Source organism: Athene cunicularia, assembly GCF_003259725.1.
Source record: "Athene cunicularia isolate RWA chromosome 3 unlocalized genomic scaffold, athCun1 chr3_part1, whole genome shotgun sequence".
NCBI lineage: Eukaryota > Metazoa > Chordata > Aves > Strigiformes > Strigidae > Athene > Athene cunicularia.
In genome coordinates this window covers 94,801,202-94,826,364 of record NW_020799097.1, presented here as the reverse complement: position 1 = coordinate 94,826,364, position 25,163 = coordinate 94,801,202, and the positions used below count along the sequence as shown (strand labels likewise).

Below are 25,163 nucleotides of genomic sequence, written 5' to 3'. Positions count from 1 at the left end.
AACAGTAAAGCCAAGTGGGTAAAAGCAAAAGACATGTTAACTGAAGCGAGCTGAACTGTTCCTTCATCAGTGCCTGAGGCTCTCTTGGTTTATACTGTGTTTAATTTTGTGATTTTGGGCCCCAATCCTGCACTGATGATAGGAGGGTGACTTTTTCCACCCATGCCTTAGTCCATAAAAAACCCCAGACCTTAACATCATGAAACTCAACCTAGCTACTCTGATTTTTTTTGTTTAAACCAAGCCTGAACAAAGGTGTTATTATTTAACTTGAAGCTCCAGTTTAAAAAATAATGAAAATCCACTATTGCACATGATAAACTAAATCCTAGTTAAGCTATACCCTAAAAACCACAAAATGGAGATGATGTTGAAAATCCTCAACCAGCCTTAACCCATTAAAGCTACTGATGTTTTGCCAACGTGTCCTCACTGGAGCTGTAGCCAAGGATTTAAGAGGTCCATGTTTGTTTAAAATTGTCTCCAGACTACCTGAAACTAGAGGCCCAAGCTTTCTGCAGAGCCATTGGGTATTGTTTTTATTTGTTTTCATCTGTGCATGAATTTCTTTTAAAATACCCAGCAGAGCAATAAGAAGGGATTGGTTTTAATCTTTAGAGATGATAGCATGCTGTTATGCATCAAGGACACTCAGAAACAAACTGTACCAGGAGATTTTACTTTTTTACCTCCAGGCCTTTCCAAAAATAAAATATATTCTGCATGGAGCTTGCTGTTGATGAGACATCTATGGGTTAGGTTTGTCATCCCAGAAGCATTAACACCACCGGCTTCAGACAATTTACATTTGTGCGTGTGTGAAAATGCAGCTGGATTCTGCCCATGCTCAGCACCCGGAGGGAGGGTAGTCATTAGCACTACTGGGACAGCTGGGACCTGGTCTTGAGCCAAGATCTTGTTTAATGTAATCAGAAGATTTCAGTGATACAGAGTGGATTTTATATTCCCTTCCTCTGTGAGAGGATAGCTGAAGTCAAGAGTTTTATGCCATACTGATGCCTGAATTTAAAACTAGTCTGAGCATTTTTTGCGTTGTGCTGGACAGCACAGTGGACAAAAAGAGCACCTTCTGCCATGCAAGTTTCAGATCATATTAGCAACAACTATTTATGTAGCTGCAAATGTATAATTTCTCTTGTTTGAGATCTCTTCAGAAGTATCCTTCCCCGCCTGAATGAACGAGGTTATAAAACACGGTAATTATAAATCTCATTGACTGCCTTGCATTCAAGGGCGTGTTCCCCCCGAGCATTGCTGAGAAGCGTGTTACCCAGGAGACTGTCCTGTACAATCCAAAACAGAATTATTCTGACCCAGTGAGCTTGTTGGAGGGGAGAACATTTGGGATGCTGACCTGCTGCCACGGCACAGTAAATGCATTTTTCTCATTTCACAGAGGGCAACGCCGCAGTACAACAAGGCCAGTACATTCAAGTATTCTTTTGAGGCATGACTTACATCTCACTGACAAGTGCTGGCTCCCTAAAGATGCAGAAAGGGAGTCTAGGACAGCAGTCACAAACCATAAGTCCTGCTGGCTATCCACACAATTTTAGCAGCTTTCTCTGTAGACTTGGTTGTCTTAGACCTTTCTGGGCAAAACCATAAATACCTCAGAACAATATAATGCAGTATCAATAAAACCCTTTCTTAAAATTTTCAAGTCAGGCTGTGCTCATAAGACAGGCTAAAAGGTGTTTCATAAGTGACAGCTGGCTGTTCTGCCCTGTACTAATAACCATAGAATGCTTCAATACTATCCTTTCCCCATCGATCTGATTGTAGCCAGGATCTGTAAGGGTACTTTCCTCAGTCCTGAGGGGTTTATTATTGGTATCAATCATGATGCCCTACAGTCGGGAAACTGCACAAAGCCCTGTCGATCCCCACTCTCACAAAAGGGCTGTAAAACCTGAGCAGTCTTATGCTGGGGGGGGCGGGGGGAGATAAAAGAAAGAGCTTCCTAGAAGAGTAGCAAACACAAAACATGGCTGTTGCCATCCATTTTCTCAATTACTGTCAGTGCACAAAAGGAACACAGTGCTATGTGGTAGCCTAGGAAGTTGAATCCTCTTTGTGCTCAAGTAGGAAAGGGAGATGAGGTGCAGAGCAGTCACTCCCAGCAGGTGTGCAAACCAGTTGAGTTTAATTAGAAACATCCTGCTGAAAATGTAAATGTTTTACAAGTACATCATCCCTATCAGGGGCTGCTGCTGGAGCTTGTGTTTTGTTGAGGCTCTGACACAACAAGAGCTGAAGATGCCCCTCTCCCTCGCTGGCTGTCTCCAGTGCTCCCAAGACACGAGTGCTGGACTCATGTGATGCTGCTGCACGGTGGGTCTTTTCCACATTGCTGCTTCCCTGGGCGTCTCAGAGATGCAGGCTGGTTCATTTAATGTACCCATGCCTATTCCTCCTAGTACAAAGGCAGATGAACCTCATTAAAGCAAGAAGGGCTTTGCTAGACTCAGGAATGGTTGCAATGCTAGGAGCTGTACTGCTCTGTAAATGTCCTCTTCACTCCATATGGATTAAAAGGCTTCACAATGTGGTTTTTTCAGTTGTTGTTTTTTGCTTGGGTCTGTGGCCAGCACTAAAACATATCATATGCATTATGTTTCTGTGTGATTGCAGGAGTTACCCAATTCATTATATTTAGGCAGCTGAGTTTTTTCACCGATTTGGGGAAAATAATGAGGGATTGATTTTACCCTCTTTCCTGGTGATCTAATATTTTTCCTCTGACAAAAGAAAATTCATTTTTCCCTCCTCCAAATAGAATATCCATCATTAGATACTGCCACACTATGTAACCAGCAAAATAACTAGTCTGTAGTGCAGGAGGCTCTGGTGCCATCTAAACAAGAGATACTCTACAGATGTTTTGGGTTAATTCAAGCCTGGTTCAGGTTACTAGTCATTAGAAGTCATCCCCCCTTACCTGTTGTCTCTGGAGAGGTTGCAACTATTTTTTCTGTGTTCTTCAATTAACTGACAGGCTGATGAGCCCATGCCTGCAAAGGAGGTATGCAGATGCTTTACAAAATCACGTGTATGGTTACTATAGATGGCAGGCTGTCTAGAGTCTGTCCTTTCATAAAAAAAGAATTAACTGTTCCTCCCTGCACATGCTTTTAGACAGCACTGTACTACTTTAGCATTGTTCAGAGCTCATGTAGATCCATGTACCTGCCAAACTGACAGCTCCTATGGTGTTCTGTAAGAGCAGGGACTTCTCTGAATGGTGAAGTGTCACTAGATAGTTCTGCTGCTGAACCAGTTCTCTACAAATCTCATGTGCTTGTATTTATGTAAGAATATCAGCATCTTTTCTCAGTATACCTACATTGCTTCTAAAACTAAAATGCAAATATTAAGAGTATAAAGCTAAATACCTTAATCACATACCAACAAAAAACAATTACTGACTGCTGTATTTTGGCTAAATATTTTGATCTCAAATATCCATCTATAAAACAGCATCATATCACTTTGGAGTTTTAAGCAGTTACAGAAATGCAGCCAGATCCGGACAAAATATGCTTGGTACTTGAATGAGTAACAGGTTTTTTCATGCTTGACTTCCAGAAAGATGACTGCTGTGTAAGTGTCTGGTGTGGTTAATACATGACAATTAGCAGTTGTATCTCTGCTGACAGATGTCCACATCAAAAAGCACTGATTGTCTCCTTTACTTGCAATTTTAGAGATCCCATAATCAAATAGTTTAGACCATCTCCAAGAGGTATTGTCCTTTGCACAAAAAGCGCAGCCTCACTGCCTAATTTCATGCTGGGGAAAGTCAGATTGTGAAATATTATAGCAGATGATTTATGTGGAAGTTTAAGTCCTCTCTCCTTGTACAGAATTAAAAATTGCAGTTATTTCTGTGGATAGATCTCTTATCCAAGATAGATGATCAAGCTGTATTTCAGCATTTTGTTTACTAATGAACTGTTTCAACAATGAATTGCTCATCTGGAACTGCTAAGAAGTAAGAGAAGGGAAAGGAAGAATTTGTAAAGAATGACTTCACATGAATGCATCCTGGTGAACTAAGTTCACAAATTCTTTTACTGCACAGCTGTATGCATGAACATGTCTCAGAAGAAAGCTTCTTAAAATGTCACAGACTAGTGTTATTCAGATAATTCAAGGGAAAAATAGCTGGTTTACATTAGTGCTGAAACGAACACAGTGCAAACCATGACCTAAATGAATATTTCTGTCTGTGATCCAGAGGCCTGTCCTCCAGCCTTTCCCTCCTGCAGCCTACTAAAGTTAAAAGGAGCCCTTGCATGAGGGTTTTTGCCCGAGGTAGGATTGCAGAATGATATGCTGTGCCTGGCAGTGTGATTTTGAAGCATTTGCTAACAGGCAAAGGTCTGTGGGAGCAAACATGAGACTGGCAGGTGGGATTTAATAGCAAAATTTTGTGCAGCTGCCAAAAAATCACAACCCAGATGCTGGAGCTGAACACATGCTGCCTGATAGGAGTGATGTTCTGGGGAAAAGAGGAAGCGGCAAGTTATCTGTCAGAGACAAGAATTTGATTCTGAGTCCAGTGCTGCCTTACCTCACCCCCTCTCCTGGGGTCAGACAAGTCATGGCACTGTCTATGCATCAGTAACTGGCTGGGCATGGAAATGTACTGCATTATTTCATTATGCTGCACCCAGAAAGTACCTCATGAAGTCAGACTCCTCTTTGCCTCTCCAGAAGCTTATTTAAATCCTCTTCTTACTGTCTGCTTTTCCTTCTCTCTCTCTCTCTCTCTCTCTCTCTCTCTCTCTCTCTTTCTTCTCTGCATGAGCTATCTTCTCTGAGCTCCCTGTTCCCCTCACACATTCATTCTGCAAGGTACATTTTTTATTGCTGTTCCTCAGAGACTGTATTCTTCCCAAGACATTGATCTTCCTTACTTTTTTCTCTATCCCTGCTCTGTCGGAGGTAGGTCCCTCTCTGAAAAGCACCGGCAAAGAGAGAGCAAGTATGCATATGTTGAACAAAAAGCACAGCAGCAGACCAGCCATCTTTTACCCTTTCACAACCACCCTGATCAGTAGGTAACTAGGACTAGCGCCATATCTAGGCACTAAGGGCATCCACAGGCTGACTGGTAGCTAACATGCTCCCACACTCTAGCATGAAAGATCTGGGCAAAGCCAGCAGCCTGTAAACCAGGCCAAGCACTTCGCCCTCTCTGCCCAAAGGAGGAATTTCCTAAAAATACATGTCCTGACATACCGCTGAGCCACATGGCACAGTGAGTGCGATCCTATTTTCAGCCTGCTCTGCAGGGTGACATAGCTAGTTACACCTCCTCCCAGAAATGGCACGTCAGCAGCGCAGCACTTGCTGGTGGACCATCAACGTAGCCTCCTGTGGGACCGTGCTCTCCACTGGAATTCCCCGTCAAGTGATCGCACGCTCATCATACATAAGGCTGTGGTGGCTGGAAGCATCCGCAGTCATGCTGAATGTAATCAGCACAGCTGCTTTCTGCCCGTTGGTACGGCAGTGGCACTCTGCAAGTCCCGAATAGGTGGGTTATGGGCTGGGGAGGAGAGAACGATCAAAACTAATTGTAATCTGACCCTAAGAGAAGCTTGCCCAATAGGTCTAATGCCTGTCTGGCACGTGCCTTTTGCAGCTCCATCAAGGACCAAGTAAAGCAACATTTGGCTTTTGGAGATGATTGGTAGCCTCCTTTCAAACTGCGGCTGGTTAGCAGATTCTGTTTTCCCAACTCTGAGGCTTATTGCAGAATCCCAGGAATGTTCCTGCGCTTCAGATATCCCAAAATAACTGCTCTAAGCTGTCCTTGGGGAAAAGCAATCCTTAGAGCAGCCTCTTAACTCAAATTTTTGTGTTGAAGCAGCTGAGCTTGAGGGAGAGAACTTGTCTCTGCCTCTAGTCACTGGCTCCCACAGGAGAAATGAGCATTTTGGATGCTCACATTAGTAAGTTTGTGTGTCAGCTCGCTCACTGTCCAAGGAATCGCAAACACCTTGTTCTCCTCTGTTTGCTGCAGAAACCCCCATCCCCCACTGCCATCGTCCCTGCAAATCCACTAGTTAGCTGGCAGCTTCGGTAGCACAGCCATCAGAGCAAATCCCTGGCTGTGCAGCAGGATCAGGCTCCTGAGCACCAGTCAGGAGCTGACAGAGTTGTTTTGCCACTCTCTTCCTCTGCAGTTGCCAGGCTTCCTTCCTCCATCCAGGGGAGACAGTGGAGCCATCACAAACAGGGTGATAAGTGATTCTCTGGCACCAAAGCCATCACTTAGATCCTATGAGTGGCCATTTCCTCTCCTGGGGGAACTGCGCATTTCCCTCATCAGTGAGAGATCAAGACCCGCTGGGGTGGCTGGGGTCATTGGAAGGAGCAAATCTGATCCACTGGCAGAGCAGAGATTTCAGTCCATTAGCCAGAGGGCTGGTGCTCTGCTTCTCAGAGGTGGATTATCCCGGTTTCCAGGGAATCTGTAGCTCCTGTTTATCTGTGCCAAGCACTTGCGTTCCTCTGTTGCGGTAAGTTATTCTCCATGTCCCTGAGGTGCTCATTACCACATTATTCAGTCTCTGTTTATGTAAAGTTAGAAACCAAAATAAATTCCTGAAAGACAAAACTCCCCAGCTCTTCTCTGATCCCTTCTCTAAAGTGTGTGTAACACCTTATAAGAGAAGAACCTGATACATTTCTTAAACCCCCCGAGTTCGTGGGGTGGTTCAGTCATCTCTGGAGAATAAAACTTGTATCCAGGCCTAAGATTGTCCTTGGCCTGATCTCTCCCTGCAGCAGGTGCCTCTCCACTGAGCTCCAACTGGATCTTCCAGAAGATTGCTAGCTTTAGTTGCCGTTTCCCATCCACAGCCCTTGAGATATCACTGCATCTCTACTAATCAGTATTGTCCTCATGCTGTGCTTTGCTCCGAGGTTGAATTAAAGCCTAGAAATTGTAGTAGTCAAGTTGGTCTACAGCAGAACTCATAAATGCTATTTCAGAAAGTGCTCAGGGAACTGTCAGAAGGGAGACGGTGTGGAATGACTATCCCCTTTGTACTTCAACCTTCAAACACTGTTTTTCAGTCAAGGAAAACGGTTATAATTAGTTTAAATTCTGTGCTATTTAGGCTGCCTGTTATCGCACTAAAGACAGGACAGAGTGGTAGACTATAGTAATATAGTATATAAAATAGCATGTATCACAATAGGGGCATACATTGCTTCCTGGTACTTAAGACACAGCTGCACAAACAGGGGGATGGGAACTAGCAAGACTTCCAGGTTTTTAGCAAGCAGTCCTGATACACTGAGCTGGCCACAGTCAGGGGAAGGAACCAGAAGTCCCTTCTAGCCAACCAAATGGGGAACATGAAACATCACAGCTCTTAAGTGTCTCTGGAGCTTCCATTTACACTGATGTTATGTGCAGTATTTATCAAAAGTCTTAAATTATTTATCTTCTCAATGAGTTTCTTCATTCTCTTTTGAGCAGATAACAGAAAATACTATCTGTAATTCAGCAAAATCTCTTTGTGCATGGAGGTTCATGATTTATAGGAGATTTTATGTTAAGAGACTATATTGAATTACTCGTTTGTCCAAAGAAGGGCAACAAAGCTGGTGAAAAGTCTGGAGCACAGGTCTTAGGAGGAGTCGCTGAGGGAACTGGGGTTGTTTAGTCTGGAGAAGAGGATGCTGAGGGGAGACCTTATCATCCTCTACAGAGATGAGGATGAGTCTCTTTAACCAAGTAACAGGTGACAGGACAAGAGGTAATGGCCTCAAGTTGTGCCAGGGAAGGTTTATACTGGATGTTAGGAAGCATTTCTTTACAGAACGGGTTGTTAGGTGTTGGAATGGGCTGCCCAGGAGGTGGAGGAGTCCCCATCCCTGGAGGTGTTTCAAGAATCAGGCTGACAGCGCTGAGGGATCTGGTGTAGTTGAGAACAGTCAGTGTTAGGTTAATGGGCGGACTGGATGATCTTCAAGGTCTTTTCCAACCTAGATGATTCTGTGATTCTGTAAGGAAACATGCTCTCTGTGGGATCAGAGGCACCGGAGCAGAGGCCAGAGCACTGACTGGACCACAGCAGTGCATTCCTGCCCAGCTCAGTCTGTGTCTCCCAGCAGCTCAGCTAGCTTAGCCCTCAGCTGCGATACTGCACTCTGAGGCTCCCGCTGTAGTTGCGTGAAGGATGTCATTAATAACATGCTATCCCAGAGACTGCCAGTAGTGCAAAACTAAGCAAATTAAGATTTTTAAAATATCTCAGCTCTCCTTTCAGAAGACATCTGCTGTAATCTACATTGGCATGCTGTGTGCTTCTGTCAGCCATGTCTTTGCTGCACTACACCCTTCCTCAGAGACACAGTAAAGGTGGCGCTTGCTCTGGCAATTAGTTCTATGGGACTGAGGTTTACAGAGACTCTCGGCAGAGCTGAAGCTGTCTGTTATCCCCTGTTCATGACTCATACGTTCAGGCAAGATTTATTGTGTACAGAGAGGAGAAGATAACATGCATGGGAAATGTGCACATCAGTCCCTCCTTTGTTGCAAAGCAGTGCATTAAAAATTGGGGAAAGATCCAGCATCGGCACTAGAGGAAACCTAAGCAGACAAAAATTCCCCGTTCATGAGCCACAGCACGCTGTAGGCACTCAGATTAATTGTGTGTCCAAGCCTTAAGCCTAGACATACCCCAGATATATGCAGCACCATCTTGTTATGTACAACAGAATATAGGCACCTGCTTACTATCAAAACAGTGGCAGAGCTGCCTGGGCACAAGAGGCAAGTTCTCAACTCTCCTCAGCCTGAGAACACTTAAACCCAGGAGTTCTGTTTCCCAGACCTTGTCCCTTGACCCTGTCCCTGCTCTCTGAATCGTTCCTAAGTAATGGCAGATTATTCAATGTGAAATGCATTAGCAGCCAGTGAAGCGCAGCAACCCCTTTCTAGTCTCTAGTCAAGGGCTTTAATCAGCAGGTTAGCTGCCGCTCTTCAGCACCCTGCATGTATGTTGCGTGCCTTTTCTGTCTGTCATTGCTGATGCTGATCAGTCTTGATTCTGCACGTATTTTGAGATACTTGTATATATCTAAGCTGAATCTCACTAGTTCAACAAGGCTTTCTGCCAGAGAAGCAGGTTCAGTGCATAACAGAATTGGGACCTTAAATTATAAATGATGTATTCTAAATTACTATTTATTATTAGTTTGGGACCTTCTCTTAGTGCATGTTTTTACAGACAACACCATGAGCTTGAGTCCTAGTTGAAGCCACTGTGCGCTCTACTGCAACATTACTATGACAACTGCTAAGATCAGGGCTGGGAGAAATCTTGCCTTCCCTAGGAAAAGAGAGTGCGAAACAAATACTGCATTTAGTTAGACTCAAACATGTGGTCGAGGCATCCTTGTCGGTTTCCTTGCTGGCTGCTTCATCTCCAGGTAGGTCTCAGTAAAGCAAGAGCTATCAAGAGAATATTCATCATGCAGCAAACAATTCTGCTTTGAATGAAGCTTAAGTGACGACAATTCAACAAGGCAGAAAAACTCTTGGTTCTCCCTAGGCTTGTATGAGCCTCCCTGTGAAGAGATCAGAGCCTCCTGGTTTGAAATGCTGCCTTAGGGTTTGCTTTTTATGTCAATAAATGTTTTATCACATTTAAGCTTCAAACACGGTACAAACATCCCTGCTAACATTTGATGAACTCAAATAGAGACAGCAAGCCCGGGCAGAGGGCAGCGTGCAGCATGGCACAGTGCTCCCCTTCTGTGTGTGGGGGCTTGCCCTGGCCTCATGGGGGGGGTCGGGGCAAGATAGTGCCTTTGCAATTATACGCTGCCTTGAAAAACACATTGGCAGGCTAAGGGAGACGATGTTCCTCTCATTCGGTCTTCACCACTTTTGAGCTTTTCTTTCTTTTGCTTGTTTTTCTCTCCCTGCCAAAGCTACCTGGGTATGATTGGTAAAGCATATCCATGTGTCCAGGTCTGTGGTGGGCTTAAGACGTCTCTGTTTTCATGCTCAGCTAGCCTGTCTCTCCCGATACCTCCTTGCAGTCTCATTTCTTCTCTTCCCTCACACTGATCTCTAGCACACGAAGATGCTGCAGTGAAGTTTAAGCAGCAGTCTGCTGCTAGGCTGCCTTTGGTGCCTGCAGTACCAGAGCTGAAACCTCTGGGTTGAACCTGCTGAGTTGAAACCCACAGGCAGTGTGCAAGTGCTACCAGATCATGATGCAAACTCAGCTTTTTGCTTTTCCCAGGACTTGACAGTTCCCCCCCTCCAGTACTGTTCCTTCATTTTTCCTTTCCACATGCTGCATTTTGCAGCAGCCCTGCCTGCCTTCCCTCTCCTCCTCTCTCCTTCCCCTCCTCTCCGTTATCAAATGCAGCAGTTCAGCGTCACCGACTGACAGGGGATGCAGCAGCTTCAGCGGAGGAGATGGAGAGGGGGAAGGAAGAGAAGGAAAAGCTGCTCTCAACAAAAGAGGCAGCAGAAACACTGAAGGATGAACTTTACTCCAGAAGTGGATCCCAGTCACCCTTTGTTAAGGCAGCAAATTAGGATACCATTTCTAACTCAGTGTGTTTGTCAAGCAGATCCTGAGTGCTCCATGTATTCCTACAGTGTATTTTCAGAGAACAAAGCTCAGCTGTATAGCTCGGGTTCGCCACAACCTAGACTGAATCAGCAAAATAGATGATTAGCTACGCCACATACTGCCAGCCGCTGCATGGCTAAGTGACAGCACACCAAAACTCACTTAACTGTTTACAGCTTAAAAAAAATCCTGGCTCCTCAGAAATGCAAAGGTCAGGAATGCAGGGGGAAAGAATCACAGAGCAATTGGCTAATTACACTTCTGTCTTTATTTTAGGAGACCTAGAACTTCCAGGGTTAATCTTTGCCGTTTTCCAGAAGAACTCTCAGATATTTCATGGTTTATGCAACAGATTTTGCTTACAACTTACTCTGATTGCTAAATAATTACAGAAGCGTATGTTGCCCTGTAGCAGTGCGGATTTTTCTGTTACATGAGACTGTTATCACCAAGTGCCAAATGCATCTTGAAAGGCTTTTTGTAGGGTTCTGCTGAATAAGCACAGTTTTGAACGAGCACTTTTCTGCAGCATGCCCTAATCTTGCCAGCTGCTGATTACCCTCCTACTAACCACTAGTGACATGCCCATATTATAGATTGGAGTAGACAGTAAGGATACCCCGTTTACCTTGAAATTAATTAAATAATACACTAGCAGAAGCTCAACAGCAAAGTCTAATTTATTCTGGAAACTTCTTAGGGTATTAGACAATAATGGGCGAAAATGCTCTGCTCAGCTGGGAAAAGCATCAGGGACAATTTCACTTTGGAATATGAGTCGCATGAAAAGAAAGAGAGAACTTTATTTAAAGTAATTATTAAAATAAATTTGTAAATCATTGATAGAGTCTAGTCCACCTAGAGAGATTCTCCCAAGAATTAGATGACCATGAAAACAAATCAAAAAACAATCTTCCAGGAATGAAATAAAATGGGTTTTTGGACTTCTCTTTCCAATGCAAGCCCCAAAGGAAAGGACAAGTAAATAAATCCATGCCACCCTAGTGAAAGGAGACAAGGATGCCAAGACTCAGGATAGTTCTCTGCAGCTCATCAGGTGTTTGAACTAAACATTTGCAAAGGAAGTTTTGACTTTCATTACTAAAAATAAACTCCAGCTTGTACATGAGGCTCATTTCTTAGTCTTCCATAATATCTTTTCTGCACTACTTTCTGGGAATTTTATAAACTAACAACTTTTAAGGAGGTTTTTGTCAAACTTTAGGGAAATAAAGGCACAGATCAGAAATTTCTCAACCTTCTGACGTGGGACTTAAACTCGCTTTATTAGTAGAAATTGAAAAAAAGTCACTTTTGCTTATCTAATTTAAATTGAAATATGGCTCTCCTATTCTGAAACAAAAATAGCCTCACTCAAGTATCAATTACTAAGTATCACATCACTAAAGGCAAGGGAGTCCAATCCAGTGTCACTATAGAAGTGGTTTAGGTTTTGTTCATTTTGTTTGAGGGCAAGTTCAAAAATACCTTTGAAAAAGCTTCTCATATGCATCCCCTGTCCCCTGAAATTAAAAACAATAAATTCAGGAGTCCAGCTGCCAGCATGAGGCACCCTAAATCGGCAGACTGAATTCACTGTCTCCCCTCTGCCTTCATGCACCACTAGACTGTCCAAGCTTCACTGAGCCACAGCCCTTCACCTCAAATGAATTTCTTCCAGTGCTTTCAGCGACGTCTTCTACAGTCTGGCTTGAAAACACAACCTTCATTACTCTGCCTCTGTTTACAAGATACGAAGTACGTCTTCAGACGTAAAGAAAAAAATTAAATTAATCTGCATGGGTTACCCTCAGCCTTCATTGAGTGAGTGAGTGAGTTAGCATCCATGCACTGTACAGCTGTATAAATGGGAGGAGCACATGAAATGCCAGGACAGGCCTGGTGCAAGCCCTAGCGACATGCTGCCCACAGGAGCTTGAAAGCAAAATGATTCCCACGCACCTTTCGGTTCCATTTGGGGTTTTTTACTATTTATAATATGCGTGAGTTTAAAAAGAAGCCTGTCCTCATTGCTCCTTAGGGCCTGACTTGGTACCAACAACACTGGCAGAGGAGACCATACTTGGATGTACTCACCATCTTTGGGAGGAAAATAACTTGGCAAAACCACAAGTGCCAGTGCTAGTCAGGAGGTGACAAAGGAGTGAGGCTACCTTGTACACCGGTTTCTGCATTAGTTTGGCAAAAGCACAAATAAAACCAAGGAAAGACAACAAAACCCAGCCCCACCCTCCATCTTCAGGAATAAGAGGATGAAACCCTTAATCACATTCGTGCTTGCATTTATACTAATTGCTCATCTTCCTGAGATCTGACTTTATGAAATTATGCATGCACACCAAGCAGATGAGTTTCCATAGAAACTCAGGAACTGAACTTTCATTAGAAAAATCTTTTTTTTAAAAAAAAATCTTCCAGATAAAAATGCAAATTGCCTGTCAGTGGGTGGCTTTCTGAAATTTTTTTTTTCTTTTGCACTGTAGGCAGATTCCAGCTGGACCTACATAGCAACAACATGCAGGCATTGTTTATAGCAAGCCAGACTCTATGGGGAAATAAGAAATTCAGTAGCAAGGAGAAGCTCTCAAGTGCAGATACCTCAGGGAAACAAAAACCTAAAGTGCTCAGTGCTGCATCTTTGTGAGGCTTGGCAATTGTACTGCCTCCAGCTCTCAGAAAATGCTTGTGGTTTGCAAGGGGCAGGGTGGGGAGGAGGAGAGATAGGAAACCCAAAGCAAGAAACTCTCCTGCATTCAGAATTAATGATGTTCAACCTGTCCTTTAAACATCCAGCAGCATATTTCTGCCGGTTCAGTTAAGCCTCACTGGAAGGGCTGACACCATCTGTCACAGCTCACTGGGCAAAGGAGCAGGTCTCTGTGCTGGGGTTTGGGAAAACTGGCGGGGCCTGGGTTGGAGAGCAGGTTGGCCACACCCCGACCTCCACTTGGGCTGAGGCCTGAAGCTCAGCACATCTTGCCCATACCACCTGGAAGTCCAGGCACATAGGCAAGAAGACAGCCTTGGATCTAACAGTCGTGCATGTAAGTGGGGGGTGGCAGAATCTTACCTCCTTTAGCAAATATTTCCTCCTGTGTTTCTTCCCAAAAACATAGAGCAGTTTTTTCACTCATGCAGTATACTGCAGCATCAATAAGAGGCTATCCCCTGGCTTTGGGGAGCCTGAGATCACCCTTTCTGAGGGTTCACAGGTGTTTTTTCAGCTAAACTGGTGTGCTTGAAAGCACTGGATCCTGATGAGCAAATGTTCATGTGTGCTGCACTTAGTGGTGGGCATCAGCTTCAGCATCTCCCCCAGATGAACACAGTACCTGGGGTTTGCCTACAGCCTCCTCCCAGTGCTGCAAACCTGCTGCAAGGACCTTGAGCAGAGTCACAATAAATGCAGCGGCTCTGCACTGGGGAGCGGTGGGAGGGGAAGCCACGCCGGCCTCTGGTCCTTGACCAGCATGGGTACTGGGGCAGACAAGGGAGCTGTGCTGCACGAGCAGTTTATGATGAGGTGGATTTCACTGCAGCATTGTTGAGAGGCGCGAGATGTCAGCTGGGGAGGGAATTCCTCTCCTCGTTGGAGAGGGGTGACAGGCAGCAGCTGCACAGGCTCGGCTGGCCCCTGTGCCTCTGGGGCCAGCAGCCCTCCAGAGCATCGAGAGGCTTGATGCTGCTTAGTGTCAGGGTGAGGACAGCAATGGGTCCCCAGCCACCAGAGAGCACAGTCGGCTCTGCTCGGTCAGCCCAACAGGAAGAGTTTTTAGGAAGAGTGGTTTTGTGGTTGAGGACAAACTTGAGCTGAGATAGCTCCCATCTATTCTTGGCTTAGCAGCAGATTTGCTATGGCCACACTACTTGCCCTTTCTATGCCTCATTATCCCTGCCAAGCGGGTGACTCAAATTATAATTGCACAAATTCCTTCCAGTCTGTCATTACGTGCCTGTGGTCATCTCCAGGCAGCTACCTCCAGAGGAACCAGCCTGTCCCATCGGGGTACCTCTGTGCCACCTGTGCCTGCTTGAAAGGGGACAGTAAGATTATGCCCCATTGCCTCGCCATTTTCCAACAGAGAGAGAAACCTAAAGAAAAAACATCCCCACTGCATCTCTAAATAATCAGATCTGATACTGAGATGATTATTCAGGTCAAGATTATGGGCAAGAAAGGGGCACTGAAACTTTTCACAGTAGTGCTGATACTTGGTTAAATGGGTGTTTCTTAATTTTTCTTTCAGGCAAAGCAGTGTGTTGCTGTAGGTATTAGTACTATAACTGACTATAGGGTCTTAGTCATGCTGATGCATCCTACGTCTAATGGCACTTTTGGAAAAGCAAACAAGGCAAAGGAAAAATCTTCACTGCTTCCAAAAGCATCACCATTCTTTTATCAGAAATTTACTTGGGTTCTAGTTGCAGGAGATTACAGGTTTCTTACGTCTTCATATCAACTACAGGCAATTAGACACATTAAAGGTGAAGGTGATGCTTTTCTTTATATATATTCATCCACGTACTACTTGTAGTCCCAGGCAAAGCGTGAAGTCAGGCAGTCATCTCACTTTCCAACATTTCCGTGGGTGAGTGCAGGCAGAGGCCATGCAGAGCTTGGCAGGTGACAGGAAAATGCTTCTTCCACAAGCCACACCTGGATAAAACTAGTGGGAGGTTCATCCTGGTCTGTGCACCTTCAGGAGGAAGCAGAAAAATGCCACTAATATGTTGTGGCCTGCAAAGCCCACGTGACCATCTGGGCTCCTTGTGGTTGACTGCTGTATAATTAAAAGGGAGCCTGGCTCATTAGATGCTTTGTGGGTTCAGATGCATCCATGCAAGCCCTATAGGAAAACATGTTCTTCCTACCACTTCTTTCATCCTCCCCCTCCTGTTCCTTCCAGATGGTTACACCCACTTGTGTCTTTTCTTACCCTAAGGACAGCTTTTTAAACAAGGTTCCTCCATCCTTCTCCTCCCCCACACTGCTTTAGGATCTACATTGGAGTGCAGAAGGACAGAGGGCCCCATGCTGTTACATACAGCCTGCCCCTAGAAGGCTGGAAGGGGGCTGTGTCCCTCTAGCCCCATTTGTTAAGAAGAAGGATCTTTCTGTATGGTCAGGATATAGGAGCTGAAAGACTTTACCTCAGCCTCAGCTGCATGTTCCAGATGTGCAAGAGTTAAATTTAGAACCTGTGTATAATTTCATGGGGATCAGAAGCCAGTGTAACCTACTCAAGGAGAGAGGGAAGCATTAAAGGGCCTGTAGCCTTTCTGCTATATAGCACCTGTATACACTCTCCAGTAACATGCAGTAGGAGTGCTTGCAGCACTGGATCAGTCTCTCCTTAAAAAAATATATTTTCACAATTGTTTTTTTTAAATTACACATCACAATCAAAAAAAAAACAGAGCGTAACAGCTGATGGCTTCTCTTCTCCAGAAATAGGTGGAGTTCCCCCCCACAGGACTCCTGCACCTGCACTCGTACATCGACCCAGCTTGCTGGAAGCTCGGGGTGCTCCATTTCTTCCTCTGTTTTGTGCTGTTCTTAACTGCTCGTCACTTGTTTGTTGACAGGGCCTGGTGCTGAGCAGACTTGGGCGGAGGGACCTGGCCCAGAAAGTCCTCAGAGATGCCATCCGGATCCAGACCACCAGTCACAGGGCCTGGAACAGCCTTGGGGAAGTCTTGCAAGCTCAGGGGAAAAACGAAGCAGCCATTGAATGCTTCCTCACCGCTCTGGACCTTGAATCCAGCAGTCCTGTCATCCCGTTCACTGTCATACCCAGGGAGCTCTGAAGCTTTGCCCTGCAGCTAAGCATGTTCATTCTGTGGACAGACACCAAAACCAAACGAATAAAGAAAAAGCCCAACAGAAAAGTGCCATTGTAACCTGGAAGTGGGCAAGATAATTCCAGGGGAGGGCTCGGGTCTGCATGCTTAGCCGAGACAAGCCTAACTGTAGAAGAATTTGCAATAGGCAGAAATAGAGAATGCCTTTTTCTTCACAGGTGCCTGACTAACCTCCTGTTAATAGCAAGGCTTATTTCAGAGTGTTGGTTCAAGGTGACTGTAGAAAGATTATGCTAGAGTACAGCTGTTGAAAGCACTTGCACCTTTCGATTTTCATTAAAGATAAAAACCCCAAGCGCTGAATTAAAGCCCAGACCTGCTCTAAACAGGAGTAAATGCACCAACTAACTTGACCAAGTTGTGCTTAAATATGTGGCTATGTCCACACAGATCTGACAAGATAGGAGTGACAATTAAATCATATATACATGCAGTATATACCGTTTACAAAATTGTTTCAGCTATTTTGATAATCCTTTTTCCTGCCTTGCTCTTATATAGTGCATATGCTCACTATATTTAGTGTGGCGCTTGCCTAGAGCAATTTAAATTAAAAATACATTTTTTTTAAAAGCTTCTATTGCAGTATGATTCACAAAAGCAGAAAGACCAAAGACCAAATCAGTTCACAGTTGAACTAGTATTAAAAACATATATGTATCTCCAGTTACATATTTATTGAAAGGCCTTGCATGAAGTAGCCACTTAAAAACTCTGAGCTTCATTCTTATTAAAGAAACTGTTGCATCACTTTTAGTGAAGAATATAGTGATTACCAGTATATAGTGACTGAACTCTGCGCTCTACTGCATTTTCATTCCTGGCACAAAACATTTGCATATCCATCTTTTTATGATACAAAAGATGGCAGCAGTCTTTTAAGGGAAAGTACACTTAAGGCTGTATGTGTATATATGAATTACTTCTTTCTTGAAACCAAATCTTCGGCTTATCTGTAGAATTTTCACATTAGAGGTATGGAGTTGAGCCTTCAGCAGAGCAGGATGATTTTGCGTATTGTATCAGATGTGAGTGAAGAGTTCCTAATCCACGCGGCCGCCTCATGGCTGGCACAGCTGGGGCAGGGGACACGGCTGGCACACGCCCTGCTAAGCTGCTCCTCAGCTGAGCTTGGCCTTCCCTGGGGCCTTGGCAGCGAGGCAGAGCTGTGCTGTGCTGTCACATGACACACGAGAGCCAGACCAGTCCCAAGATGAAGATGATGCAGAAATAAGCTGCAGGCACTTTGCTACACAAAAGGTTGGGGCTCTGTGCCTGTTTCTGTCCAAAGAAGATTTGTGACTATTTCATAAGTAGGTTTGCACTAAAACACACTTTGTATTATAATTCTGCCCAGTATTGTGATCCACAGCTAGTTCATTCCAGAAATAATAATATCCTCAGGCAATAAACGAGGAGGGGTTATTTCTTAAAGAGCCTGAGGCTCTGGCAGCAGGCTTGAAGTTAGCGTTGTTTACAATTATTTGGAAACGCAGGCTAATGGAGAGGTGAGCCCCTCATGCTGCTCTCAGGCCACACCAGAGCTCCTGCCCCCCCCCCAGCCTCCCCTCAAGGCGCCTATGTGTGAAGATGTACACTGCCCTCAGGTTTCACTCAGCAGCCTGTTGCACTCCCAGGCCAATATTTTTAATTTTTATCATTGAGTTGTGCTGGAGCAATAGCTCAGTTTATTCATCTGTTGACCAAGGGATCTGGAGTGAAAGCAGCCCAGCTGTGAGGTGTGCTCAGCCCATGAGGTCTCTGGCTTTCCAGTGCCACACAGGCACCAAAACCCGGCTTTTTAGGCCAGAGGCAGGTTCCCAAGGAGACAGTGTTACCCGGCCACATTTCTCATTGCACTAGCACCAGCAGCAGAGGAGGGAGTAGGTGTTAAAGTACCAGAATTAAATGAGTTTCATGAAGACAAAAAGACGCAGCAGAGGCCCATTTTGCTGTGAAGGATGCGGTGAAGTCGGCTTGCGCTGCACTGCAGGTGGGAGAGGGGGAAGGGGAGGGAGAGAGATGTCATTATTGACATAATACGTAAATTGTTACCCAGGTGTTTTAAACCCAGTTCCACAGTCAGATGCAATCTGACAATAGACAAGTAGATATAGATAGATAGATAGATAGATAGATAGATAGATAGATAGATAGATAGATATTCCAATATTTGTTCTGCTCCGCAGTTCTCGGGGTGGGAGCAAGCCTTCTGTGTAAGACACAAAAAAAGAGTTGGTGTGGTCCAACATCACCACTTGCTTGTGCAACGTATATCTGTAAAGTGCTGCCATAGCAACCTCTGTGTGCCGGACAGCTATTTGAGTACAAGCTATGCAACCACCTCTGCGGTTGAGGAACTGCTTTAAGAGGTCTGTAACATAGCTAGTCTGTGACCTGGCAGGAGGGTGCCTGTTTCCCAGCAGCAGCTAAAAAGCAAACACTCACAGACTCATTTATTTCTGCATGCGTGGCTTGTAAACAGTCACCAGCCCATCACATTTTTTGCCACCAGGCAAACTTCATCTTGGTGATAATCAGACTTGCCACAGCAGTAATCTTCCTAGGAGAGGCGCAAATGTGCACGCGAAGTTTGAATGCATCAACCAGTCGGATGTTGCCGGGGTGGTCCCAAGTTTGTCATGTGCATTAATGAGTGTTACGGGCATTGGAGTTCCAGTCCTAAGAGCCTCTGCTCCAGGTGTGGCAAGGAAGACATACACGAGTAAATGCCACCAGCATCAGTAGGAATTGCAGGGGTAATGTACCCTCCACCAGCATGGCACAGCACAGCCCCAACAACAATTGCAGACAAAGTACTTTACATGCATACTGGACTCAATCCAAGACCTGCTACATGCTCCCCAGAGGATCCGAAGCACCCGTTGGCTGGAGGGCTGTTACATTGCCCTGAAATGCTGTGTACAGTGCAGGAAAGAGGGCAGTTTGTTGCAGACTGTCAGGTATTTGGGGAGTAAATCTTCCAGCTGCATTTGTCATTAGTGCTCACCAAAACAGAAGCCTTCCCAAATTTACATGCTACCTCTGCAGCATGGATTTTGTTCATACTTCCAGGTACAGCAAAGCAAAGACAACTACTTCAGACAAACGTGTATTATAGTCTTTGTTTAGATTGCAACGTTGATAAATCTAATAGACTTGCTTCCCTGAGCTCAGTAAGTAATGCTTCGTTGTATAGCAGGGAGCTTGGCATGCTCAATGCTCAGGGTTTGAGGCTAAGAACATAAGGTTTACGTCCCGTCCCTTGTATGACTATTACAAATGATCATGATTAATGGTAGTTTGGGGAACAATAAGCTAAATGGTAATTTTGCAGGTTTTAGCACTGACTTTGAGTCCAACAGAGTTTTCTCATTAGTTTAGAAAGAGGAAGAGAAAGAAGGCATCGTTGCCTAAAGGATCCAGATACACACCCAGGTTCCTCTCATTTCACCACAAGGTTATTTTCCTCTGTGTTGGCAGGGTGCATACAAAAGAAAAATAATTAGCCTCTCTTTTTTTTCTGTTGCACAGTAAATGGGTAGTATTTGCTGTTGCCTTTGACCAACAAGAAGGTTTTTCTATTGTAACAAAAATTACTCAGCCTCCAGGATAACAGAAGGAGAAGCCCAACAGGCCAGGGAACAAGTCCCCTCCCTGCCTTACCCCGTGTAGTCTCTCATTAGCTCCACGGGAGTTGTTGGTAGTTACGAGCATTTGCTCCAGCTGAGGATCTGCCCACTGGTGTCCTCATGCTGCACAGGGAGTACAACAGAGCTGCCATATTCTTGCACTGCACAAGTACGCCAGTCCGTTTCTATTGGTAACAGTTCATGCTACTGATTATCACAATGCTTCAGAAGTGCTAATTATCTTTTCTTAGTAATGACTAATAAATCCAAATGGAGAACAGTCCTGGAGGGTGTTTACTTTAAAATTCACTGGCTAGGTACCAAAGTAGGCACAGCACTGAATGCTGCAGTTTGAATTACAGTTCTTTTTTCCAAAAAATGTTCCATTTTCAGAGAATCTTGGTGAAGAGAGTGTTTGGTTAGTTTCTATTTCATTTTAATGACAGCAGAGTGGGAAACAATCCTTTTTAGTGAAAAGAGATCACTGCCATGATCATTTTTCAGCCAAACCAGCCGAGGTTTGATAGTTGCAATTCAGCCTAGGAGAGGAAGGCTTCCCAGAGCAACCGCGCTGCAGTGATAATTGCCTCTGACAGCATTGTATTACGGGCATATTTGACAATTATGCAACGCGCATGTGTAGCTGAGACGTCTCTCCCTCCCCCAGCATGTCATGTATTTGGCTAAGGAGAGCTGCTTTATGCCTAAAGGGACAACTGCAGTGCCCTCTGGGTGCCCGTCAGCATTGTCCTGGTGCTGGCTCTCACCTGTGAGGTGGCTGCTGCCACCAGCCACATGGTCTTGTTTGCCAGCACCCCCTTGCTTGTGCTGGTTTAACCAACCCTCTGACCGTTCCCTAAGCCTGGCTCCAGGCGACAGTCTCCCTACTGTTAAGTTGTTGTTCAGTGCCGCAGGATATCAGTGCATGGTCACATTAAGAGTTATTTTCTTAGAAATGAGAAGCTGGAACTTTCATCAGTTTGGTGATGTTGGTGGGAGGGGGGGGTAACGACTGACTCAGCAGCTGCTGAGATGCTTCCTTCAACGTTGCCTTTAATGAACTGGCTCGTGCCCTCAGCCCTAGCAAACCAACACAGGTTCCCAAGTAAGGGGATGCTAAAAGATTCGGCTTGTTTCCCCAGAAAAACACATGCCAGTCCGTAGCTAAAACCACTGACAGGGACATGACACTGCACCGTTGCAGAGCATCCTGTCATTATACAAGTAAGAACCTCCCCAAGCTGGTGCTCAGTTTTCACATGTATGAGCATTTCCTACCCACCACTTGAATACTGTTAACACGGTTGTCGGAACAGGTTTTCCATGTAACTTCACTTTTTTTTGCATTGTAAGATGTTTTCACCAGACAAATAAAATTGACCCTGTGAAAAACAAAAATTGCTCCTCATATTTCCTGCCAATTTCAGTACTTAATATATTCATGCCACAGATACTTCAAGCATTATGAAAAAAACATTTGTTGTATTAAGTGGAACCTAGTGTGCCTAGCAAGTTACCAGTTGCAAAGGGTATTTTGGCCTACACCCTGTAGTTCATGGGAAAAACGAGAGTGAGCATGCAAGCAGAGTGGTTTCAGAGAGGAACACAGCCAGGAAAAAGGAGTAATGTAGCCTCAGATGTTTGGATTCATGGAGATTTAAGCAAGCATCATGCTTTTCTTGTGCTTCTTCCAGAAAAAATAAACAAAGGTAGTGTGAGAAACTCTAACATCGAGGTAATATACCAGATACTATGCCATCAAGTTTAGGGACTCACTGTATTTTGTCCACAATGCTATTAATCACCTTTTTGCTACAAACAGTTACTCCTGTGGTTATTTGGAAATAAAATGTCTCCATTCAAGAGCTTCCAGAGCATTCCTTGCATTTACACATTAATCTTTTGGGCAAGCTTCAAGAGGGCCATCTTAAAAAGCCAGCCCCTTAGTTTCATAGTCAGATTAAGGACAGGGTATTTGAAGAGCATTTCTTCATAAGTGTGGCTACACATATTCAGTGTAACTCAAGCAGAACGAGGTTCCTTTGTGGCAATAACAGAATTAAGTGCTTCAGCTGTTAGTACAAAGTCTTAAAAACTGGAAATCAAAGCGAACAAAATACTACCTCTGACTTTTCCCTCTCTTTCCCATGATACAGAGAGGAAGTGAAACAGTGGTGTGGGGTTTCTGTGAGGAATGGAGGGTGGGAAAAGGCTGCCGTAGCTCCTCTGAGCAGGAGCCCTGCTGGAGGTATAGAACTGAATCCCAATAAAAACCAGAGAATTTCTTACTCTAGACCACTAGGCTTTGCTTCCAACCCAGTGCCGGTACATTGCCTGTTATCCTTGCTTCATCACACAGATGTTTAATATTCTCTTTCTGTTTAAATGGGATGGAAATAAACCTTTTAGACCCTCATTTTTGCTGGAGGAGCGCCAGATGATTTGGGTACTCTCCACCCTTAATTCAGAATCACTTCTTCCCTTGCAGAGAACCAAGTTATATTTCAGTGGTAATTTTGACATGATACTCTTGGAAAGGTCATTAAGAATAATTTAATCATTTTAAATAATTTAATATATATTTATATAGTTTTTAATAATTGATTCATACCTCTGCTTCTGTCTTTCTGCTGCGGAATGGGTAAAACCAACTCAGATACCTACAGTATATTCTTGCCTCATGTGAAGGCAAGATATTTAGCAGTCCCATAAACAGCAAGGGAAGAGATGAGATGCGTTGCTGCTGCCCATATACTCACTTCCATGACAGTCTCTGGCTGTCAGGTTTTTGTGGAGTCACCAAAGCCGCAGTGTTGACTTTGCCTGTGTTTAACCACATTCCCTGGGAGATGTCACATCCCAGTCAGATATGCCTGAACCAGTCTTTGAAGCAAAGGAAAAATACACATAACCTACTGATCTTTAAAGACTGGTGTTAGAGAAAGTAGACTGAGGTATGACTGCCTTATTCTGTTGCCATTAGCAGTCACTATAGCATGTAACTGAGCTGTGGCTGTCAGGCCAGTTTCCTGTGCTATGTTGTCTCCAAAACGAAGAGCAACATCTCACCGCCAAAGACATCCCCACAGGTCCACCAACTGAAGAGCACGATCCAAAGTTTTTCTCAGTGCTCCAAGTTAAGTAAATGTTGAATTATGGAGGAAAAAAGCCTTACGGGCCTCTCTGAACCTTAATTTTGCCTCTCCCCTGCGCCATAGCCACAGTCCAGCCTGAGAGCACAGGCCTTAGCCCCTCACACAGCATGCTTACGGCAATTGCCAGTCCTGCACCCAGCTCTCGTTGCCTCTCGAAGGACAGCGTGGTGGTCCTCAAAGCAGAAGATTCGTTCCATTATGTATGACAAGTCAGGCATTTTTTTATAATGCAGTTGCTTACAATAATTGGGTCTGGGAACAGGGCTGTTTGTGAATTAATCAGCAATAAACATTCCTGTATTTTGTTGTTCTGTGAGAGGATCTGACATAGGCAGCGCGAGTTTGCAATGCCACGTACTGTTTCAGAAGGATGGGAGTTCAAGGATGTAATGATTTTCTGGTCAGTGGAGGTTAGAGGTGATTTTGTGCTCAGTGTAAATGGCATTGTCTGGCAGAAACAATTAGCAAATGAAGCGCTGCCTCACCAGAGGCTTTGCAGCCTTGGAGGCTCTTCTTCTACGCTGACAACAAATAGAAATCTGAGATGGTATCTCGGGTTTCCAAAACAGGAAGCTGCTAAGCCCAGCAAGCGAGCAATTCATTTCCCAGTTACAATGATGCTGTTCTTGTAGCTCCTCGGAGGGTACGGAAATGTTTTTCAAAGGGTAGCGAGGGAGGTATTTCATCCTCATTTTTCACCAGATTGGAAACCCAAGTCTGAGCTCAGAGAGGGGCAGTTTTCTGCACAGAACTGGTTGAATTATTATGACTCGGGTTTGGTTCCTTCCTGCAGTCTGCCTCCCACCCATGACTACCGTGCCCTATTCACAGCATGGTGCAGTCCTACTTCAACTCCCTTTTTTTCAGGTTTCTTCTGTGGAGGGAGAGCTAAGGGAAGTTTCCACTCATTATATTAATGCAGTATATATGACTTCCATAAATCAGCAGAGTGGCCCACATTAGACACACGTTGGTGAAACTACAAGATACAGAAAGGTACAGGTACCTCTGTACAAGTGGTCCAGGTCTGGCCTTGGAGTGCTGCTGTGTCAAGGGGAGAAGACTTATCACAACCGAAGCTCTTATTTATGAATTTCTTCTGTTTTCCCGTCGTCCCCTCTTGGGTATTTGAAAAGCACTTTCCATTCAGCCAGCTACCCGAGAAGTAATAAGCTGAAAAAAATTTGTTTCAAGCTACATTCCAAAGGAAAACTTCAGAGATTTTCAACTAAATAAAGAGCTTAAAAAAAAACCAAAACCAAAATATTGTTCTGACAGGAGTCCTCAAGTAGTATCTTCAATAACTCAGATTTATATGACCAGAAGTTTTGAAAGAATTGCCAGAAGGGAGAGCATTTTGAAACAAAAATTCAAGATGTTTAATCCTGAAACAATCTACACAGAACATTTAAATTTTCCATTTTGTGTTCCAGCCAAGAACTATTCACCAAAGTTATCTCAAGTTTATAAGTGGCTCCAGTTTTCTGGGACTTTGCTTTTCATCAAATACCATACTCGAAAGAATTTAGAAGTGTTTTTCAGTCCCACGTTTTATTCTCATACATGGCTAATACTGGAGTTCCTGGTGTGAAAGCGTTCTCAAGTACTTCTGCACAATATTACCAAACATTGCATCCCCAGTCCAGCAAGCACGAGTTGTTTCCTGGAGATTAATATGAGCATGAGTAAACATCAGCATACACTGCTCCACACACATACACACACACAAGCTGGGATTGTCCCCGCTGAAATAAATACAGACCAGACCCAAGTACTTTTGGAAATCTCACCCACGTGCATGTCTGCGATTCAGGTGATGGTGGTTAAAGTTAAATGGCTGGCTCAAACACACC

The 25,163-nt window shown here is 44.4% G+C and overlaps 1 protein-coding gene across 3 annotated transcripts in view; it reads left to right on the top strand.

Annotated features, from left to right (window-relative positions):
- Positions 1–22,001, top strand: part of TTC7A (tetratricopeptide repeat domain 7A) — a 177,212-nt gene extending 155,211 nt beyond the window's left edge. For all 3 annotated transcript variants that reach the window (XM_026845266.1, XM_026845265.1, XM_026845267.1), the window contains one exon: positions 16,248–22,001. In XM_026845266.1, the coding sequence (XP_026701067.1) occupies positions 16,248–16,469 (222 nt within the window). In that variant the 3' untranslated portion in view covers positions 16,470–22,001. The remainder of the gene's footprint in view (positions 1–16,247) is intronic.
- The last annotated feature ends 3,162 nt before the right edge of the window (positions 22,002–25,163 follow it).